This window comes from Branchiostoma belcheri, unplaced genomic scaffold (genome assembly GCF_001625305.1).
Source record: "Branchiostoma belcheri isolate BF01 breed outbred unplaced genomic scaffold, Haploidv18h27 scaffold57, whole genome shotgun sequence".
Taxonomy (NCBI): Eukaryota; Metazoa; Chordata; class Leptocardii; order Amphioxiformes; family Branchiostomatidae; genus Branchiostoma; species Branchiostoma belcheri.
In genome coordinates, this window is record NW_017804209.1 from 840,808 (window position 1) to 847,702 (window position 6,895).

The 6,895-nt window shown below is 47.7% G+C and overlaps 1 protein-coding gene across 1 annotated transcript in view; it reads left to right on the forward strand.

The window, feature by feature from the left end:
• The window catches only part of LOC109481638 (UHRF1-binding protein 1-like), a 38,907-nt gene that overhangs the window by 19,412 nt on the left and 12,600 nt on the right, over nt 1-6,895 (forward strand). Inside the window, exons 12-20 of the mRNA XM_019784217.1 lie at nt 48-154; nt 568-660; nt 1,090-1,299; nt 1,691-2,527; nt 3,017-3,220; nt 3,692-4,000; nt 4,727-4,873; nt 5,359-5,514; nt 6,375-6,673. Coding sequence (XP_019639776.1) covers nt 48-154; nt 568-660; nt 1,090-1,299; nt 1,691-2,527; nt 3,017-3,220; nt 3,692-4,000; nt 4,727-4,873; nt 5,359-5,514; nt 6,375-6,673 — 2,362 coding nt within the window. The remainder of the gene's footprint in view (nt 1-47; nt 155-567; nt 661-1,089; nt 1,300-1,690; nt 2,528-3,016; nt 3,221-3,691; nt 4,001-4,726; nt 4,874-5,358; nt 5,515-6,374; nt 6,674-6,895) is intronic.

Sequence of the window (6,895 nt, forward strand, 5' to 3'; positions counted from 1 at the left end):
GGGGGGGGAGTCTGCCATCTCTGACTGCCTTGTTGTTGTTGTTGCAGTTCCATCCCCGAACATCTACGGTCAGATCAACGCCATCCAGCTCACCCTGGACTACATGACTGTGCTGTGGGCAAACCAGTTCCTGCTTAACGTCGCACAGAGCATGGTGGGTACAAACTTTTTAAAAAAAGTTAAAATCCACCCCGCAACCATTAGCATGGTCGCATATGGCGGTGCCCATCTCCATTTCTGTAGCCCTTGGGCCACACAACTGTCTAGGCTAGCAGACACAAGATCAGAAGGATGTTGTGACCTTGAGAAAGGCACTTTTTCTCTCTCCATCCTGGTGTAAACTTGGTACCTGACTTTGGTTGATAAGATAAAAGGCAGTGAAAGGAGATGGATGGGGTCGGTCTTCCAAGGTCTACCTTGAAACAGTCTGTGGATGGTCTTACCTTTTACACATGTTTGGTCAGTCGTTCGAAGTTTGATACTCCTTGAAGGACAGAAAAGTGCCCGACGTAGTGAAGTGACTGCAATGTGACGGTTGCCATGGTGATGTGTTTGTCTCTCCTCCAGGCTGCAGCTCCGATGGACCGACAGGAATCAGTGGAGGAGCCTGCCCCGGCCTCGCTACACGTGGACATCCGGCTGGAGATACTCATGCCTAAGGTACGGGGCTAGGGCTAGGGTTAGGGTTGGGGATAGGGATAGGGTTAGGGTTAGGGTTGGGGTTAGGGTTAGGGTTGGGGGTTGGGGATAGGGTTAGGGTTGGGGTTAGGGTTGGGGTTAGGGTTAGGGTTAGGGTTAGGGTTAGGGTTCGGGATAGGGTTAGGGTTAGGGTTGGGGTTAGGGTTGGGGATAGGGTTAGGGTTAGGGTTAGGGTTAGGGTTAGGGTTAGGGTTGGGGTTAGGATTGGGGATAGGGTTAGGGTTAGGGTTGGGGTTAGGGTAAGGTATGGGTAAGAGAGAAGCCAGTCTCTGACCAGCCCGACTGACCGAAGGCTTTTGTGGTGCAAAATGTGATATCTTTCCATGCACTGAACAGTTCTACCTTAGTCAGTGTAAACTGGTTCAAGATCACTTCCATCTTCACTTCCAGATCTCCCTACCAGCGGAGAAGCCCGTCCCAGACCAGCCGGACCGTCCCCAGGCCCTGGTGGTGCAGAGTTCCCGCAGCGTGCTGACAAACTCGCGTGTCGGGACCAACTGCACGCGGGACGACCTCAAAACCGTGCTGGAGAACTTCTCGGCCTCCGTGCTGTGTCGGGAGGAGGAGAGGTTTCCTAATAAAGATGGAGACTTTCTACAGGTGAGGTTCAGTCACAATTCTGAGACCTCAAAATGTTACCTTTTTTGGGAGGTCTTTGATATTTCAAGACCTAGTCTTCAGAGCACTGGATGAAAATGGGGAAAGGTTTTCTAGTAAGACTTTCAACAGGTTCAATTCATTTTCCATTCTGAGACTATCAAAGTGTTACCCTAGATGAAAACAGGGCCTAGGGGAAAGGTTTTCTAATAAGACTTTCAACAAGATTGGTTTATTCACACTACAAAATGTGATATTTGTCCTTCCATTGAGCATTTTAACATGTAGTATTTGCTGTGGTATATTGACATTATGTTCCTGATTTGATATCCTGTGAGCAGTCTATACCAGAAATCATTTATATTTGTTGAAACAACTATGCTGTCATTCTCAGGTGTGCAATGAATTCTGGGACGAGGCAATGCATGATGGGATCTCGTTCGACACCTCCGCGGCCCGGCCGCCGCCCATCGGGAGCACAAACTCTAAGGCAAACGTCCTCCGGGGTGAAAGGTCAAAGGACGTGTGGCTGATATACTTTGAACAGTTCTGGGTTGACTTTGGCGACGTTGCCAGTGCCAAGGGACGACCTCTGCCCTTTATCGATGCTATTCCGCTGCATTTATGGATTTGTAAGCCATTTCAAGGTCAGGACGATCCATCGCAAATGGGGGAGGAAGGTCAAACTGGCGGCCATATTGGCGCCGTTTCATCCAGCCCATCTCAGGTCAGGGGTCATAGAACCCTCCAATCACAACGCAGGAGACATCAGTCCGGGGAGGCTGACCAATCACAGCACAGGAGACATCAGCATGGGGAAGCTGACCAATCGCAGCACAGAAAACATCAGCATGGGGAGGCTGACCAATCGCAGCACAGAAAACATCAGCATGGGGAAGCTGACCAATCACAGCACAGGAGACACCGGACTGACCAGAGGCCCGCGTCTGGCAGCCAATCAGGAATGAAGTCGTATCAGAGTGACCAATCGTTGAAAAGGCCACATTTAAGTGACCAACCAGGATCGAAAATTTCGTACCAGAGGACTCAATCGGAGCCCAGAGGTCACTCTCTGCGACACGAGGAACGGAAAGGTCATCGCGGCGCTCAGCAAGGCGGCGGAAGCGGCGGCCATTCCTCCGAACATGGGAGTAAAGACCGGCGCAAAAGGGACAAACATGAACAGGGCAGCGAGAGACACGTCCGAGAGCAGCACCAGAGACACGGCGAGGTTTGGTTTATTTGCAATTCTCTCTGAGTCTATCAGAGTGTTACCTTTTTCTTGTTTTGGGGGGGTGTGTTGGATATTTCATGTCTTCAAGTCTTCAGAGCACTGGATAAAAACAGGGAAATGTTTGTTATACTTGAAAGTTCATCTGTGTTGGTACTGTATACGTAGTTACATGTTTAAAGTTAAAACTTTCGGTCCAACACAAAGAAGTTCTCTCACCAAGAGCTTTCAACCAGTCACTCTGGTTTTCGTCAGTAGACTGACCCAGTGAGGTTTGTCACGTGGCTTCTTTGAAGTGTGACGTCTACCAGATACCTTTGACCCAGTGTTGACGTCACACTTCAAAGAAGCCACGTGACAAGCTTCATTGGGTCAGTCTACTGAGGAAGACCAGAGTGACTGGTCAAAAGCTCTAGGTGAGAGAATTTTATTGTGTTGGATCAAAAGTTTTAACTTTAAACATGATAATCAATATTTTGTTAAAACCAGCATCATCAGCATCACCATGGAGACGAGGAGGCTCGTGATGAGAAACGGAAGCGTCTGATGGAGTACTACCGCGGCGGGCCGACGTCGTCGAATCACCAGGAGCCGGCGCGGAAGGAGAAGTCTCCTGGTTCGGAGGAGGATGAGCTCGTCAGAGAGATGTTCAGCAACCAGCCTCCGTCCAAGAGACTCAGCTCCACTTTCAAGGTGAGAAATACTAGTACCATGCTTGGCTGCCATCACAAAGAACACTTAGGATTTAGACTTGTTCTTAATTCTCATTTGTTATGTCTATGACCAGTCCTGGTAACATTTGAAGCGAGGGTTGTATATACTTACTATATTGAGTAAAGTTAACTCTCTCTCCATCTCTCTTTCTATCTCTCTCTTTCCCTATATCTCTCTATCTCTCCCTTTATCTCTCACTCTCTCTATCCTCTCTATCCCTCTCCCTGTCTCTCTTTCTGTCTCTCTCCTCTCTCTCCATCTCCCTCTCTCCCTCTCTCTCCCCTATCTCCCTCTCTCCCTCTCTCTCCCCCTATCTCACTCTCTCTCTCCTCTCTCCCCTCTATTTCTTACTCTTTCTCTCTCTTAAGACTGGTGCTGAATAAACCATATTTTTATATAAGGTTTTCATATTAAATAATAAAACAATTCTCTCCATCTCTCTCTCTCCAGACCAAGTCGCTGTCCGACAGTGACTCGAGTCCTGACCAGGAGAACGTGTTCATGAACGGGCCGGTGGGACAGAAGGGCGTCGTAGACGCGGCGTCGGCGCACCAGGCGGCCGCAGTGTTTTCCGTAGCGGAGATTCCCGCCTTCCGGGAGAGAGACCACCACAGGCCGCCGCTCGACCGTGCGCCGCCGGTTTCGCACCATCGCGGCGTCATTCCGGAGGAAAGGCCGCTCCACCAGGACTGGGAGCAGAGACAACAGCGGCCGATGCTCTCCCGCGACCGCTCGCTCTCCAGTCCGGAGCTCGACAAGGTAGTAGTAGTGAGGCACTGTATAGAGGCACTCACAACGCATTGCTTCAGGAGACTGACTCACCTGCATTCACACACGCACACATACTCACACACACGCACGCGCGCACACACACACACACACACACACACACACACACACACACATACACGCACACACGCGCGCGCACACGCACACACACACATGCACACACGCACACACACATTCACACACACACACACGTGCATGCACGCATTATACACACACACAAAAGGTTGTGTAGAATTGTTTATTTATTTAGAACCTCAAACATACACAATACGCTCTGACAACAGACTCGCAGGCAACCTTATTGGATGCCTCAATTGTTCTTTGGTCAACACAAAATATCATTAGAATATGCTTTTTTTTAATTTATTTAATCTTCGGACACCTGGGTGGCCTAGTTCAATTTTGGCAAATTGATTTTCAATAGGGCCCAGTACAAAATACAATAAAATCAAAGATACGGATACAAACAAAGACCGATACATGTATAAACAAATCAGAATCGTAAATCCATAACTCGTGTTGATTTAAACAGTCCAGGTCAGTATTATTGTTAAAAACATTTATAATTTTGCACATTATTACACATTGCTAAAGTTTATATTAATTATTATAAGTATTCCTCTGCTTTAGACATTATGCAGATCTGGAGTTATAAATGGTTTGAACGTCAATAATATAATGCATATTTCCAAATAGGCGTCGGCGTTCGAGCGGATGCTGCGCGGAAGGTCGATCAGCGTGGAGGAAGTGTTGTCCTCGGATGACCCGGCGGATTTTGACGCGGGCCGGGAGTTCGGCCGGACGGAGGCGGACTCACACATGCTGCTGCACACGCCGTCGAAGGTGCGCCCTAATCACTCACTCACTCACTATCCGTGTTTAGATTATTCTGCTGTCGGTTTGTCTGTCGGTCTAATGTACATCCTAATGTACCTGTATGTTATATACTACATGTACAATACATTGAAATAAATCATTATTATAACTTATATATATGCATGGAGCATATCTAATATTCACTCAGTGAGTGAGTGAGTGAGCATATTCAAAACATGAATATTAAGCAACGCCATATAAATAGCTGACATTATAGATTAGCTTTTAAATTAGTATCATTATGAATTAGCTCTGTCAGAATTGTATTTTAGTCTACTTGGGGTGTAGGGGGCTCTGGATAGAGGTCTGGACCTTTGGCGGCCTAGTTTTGTATAGTAATAGTATTTAAGTATAGTTCATGTATCTAGTACCCAAATTCTTCTTTGCCATACGTTGTAGCAGTTACAGTTGTTGAGCAATAAAGTTTATTCTGTATTATCATTACTAATTAGGTATGCGGTGTGGTGACGCACGACCAGTACCTGTTCCTGCTGAGGCTTCAGGAGTCCATCGCACAGCTGCAGGACTGCATGGAGGAGGACGCAGTCGCTATACGGGGCCGCCCGTCCAACGTTTCAAGCTCCTGCATCGCAGCCTGCTGCAGACAGGTCAGTTTGTTTGTTTGTTTGTTGGCATGGAGGAGGATGCAGTCGCTATACGGGGCCGCCCGTCCAACGTTTCAAGTTCCTGCATCGCAGCATGCTGCCGACAGGTCAGTTTGTTTGTTTGTTTGTTTGTTGGCATGGAGGAGGACGCAGTCGCTATACGGGGCCGTCCGTCCAACGTTTCAAGTTCCTGCATCGCAGCGTGCTGCCGACAGGTTTGTGTTAGAAATGCTCATCTACATTATTGACTTGCGACATTGACTTGGCGCTCCCAGCCCTAAGGACAGACAACACAGGAGCGGAATGTAGTAGTAGTAGTAGTAAGCCTTTATTTAAACTCGAAAGCTTGTTCGGTTACAAATGACCGCTTTTCAACAAGGTCGAGGGTGAGGGCGGGGTCACGGATTGCAAATCAAACCAAAATATAATACAAAATCAAAACAAAGTGCAAATCAAAATATAATACAAAAATAAATAATAAATCATCAGTCCGTTATCAGTCCAAGTTCCTTATCATACTTCTAAATGTTCCCAATGACTGGGCAGCTCCTATTTGTAGTGGATGCTGCCCGAAACGTCTGACTGTTTCCAAAATCATATCCAGTTGCTTGAGTACCAGACTGTTTTTTTGGCATATCTTATTACCTGGATGTCTAACCTTCACCGACGTATTTTTCGCCCTGCAGGTGAAGGTGTCTCTGATCCTCCCTTCCCCACCAGTTACAGTAGATGCTACCTTATGAAGCGCCTGACCATTTCCCAAATCATGATTAACATTATATCCAGTTGCTTGAGTAACTGTTTTTTGGCGTATCTTATTACCTGGATGTCTAACCTTCACCGATGTATTTCTCGCCCTGCAGGTGGAGCTGTCTCTGGATTCTCCCCCTCACCCACCAGTGGGGTCGCGGGCTTCGGGCAGCGCGGCCGGCAGCACAACGGACGTCGGCGCGGCGTCCCAGCAACGCCGGAGCTCGCTGCAGACCGACACGCTGATGGTCCCGGGGGCAACGACACCTCGGACGACATCCCCGTCGCCGGTGGACAGTGGCATTGCGGAGAGCACGACCGCGGGAAACGGGAACCACGTGGCGAAGTCGCAGAGCGACACCGCGCTCATGAGCCTCTCGTCTGACGAGGAAAATAACGGGGGGGAGAATAGGTACCTCCATAATACCATTTGCATACCAACTATAAAATATATAATAATATAAATATACTTCCTGTCTGTTTCTGATAACAACGCTTGAAATGAGTTGACTATTCAAACTTCTACAGTAACAATTTATCCCAATTTTAGGCCACACCAATTTAATTTGTTGGTTCTCGGAATCGCCGCTTCTGATTTTCGCCAAATCAAAAAAAAAAAAAAATTAAATCACTG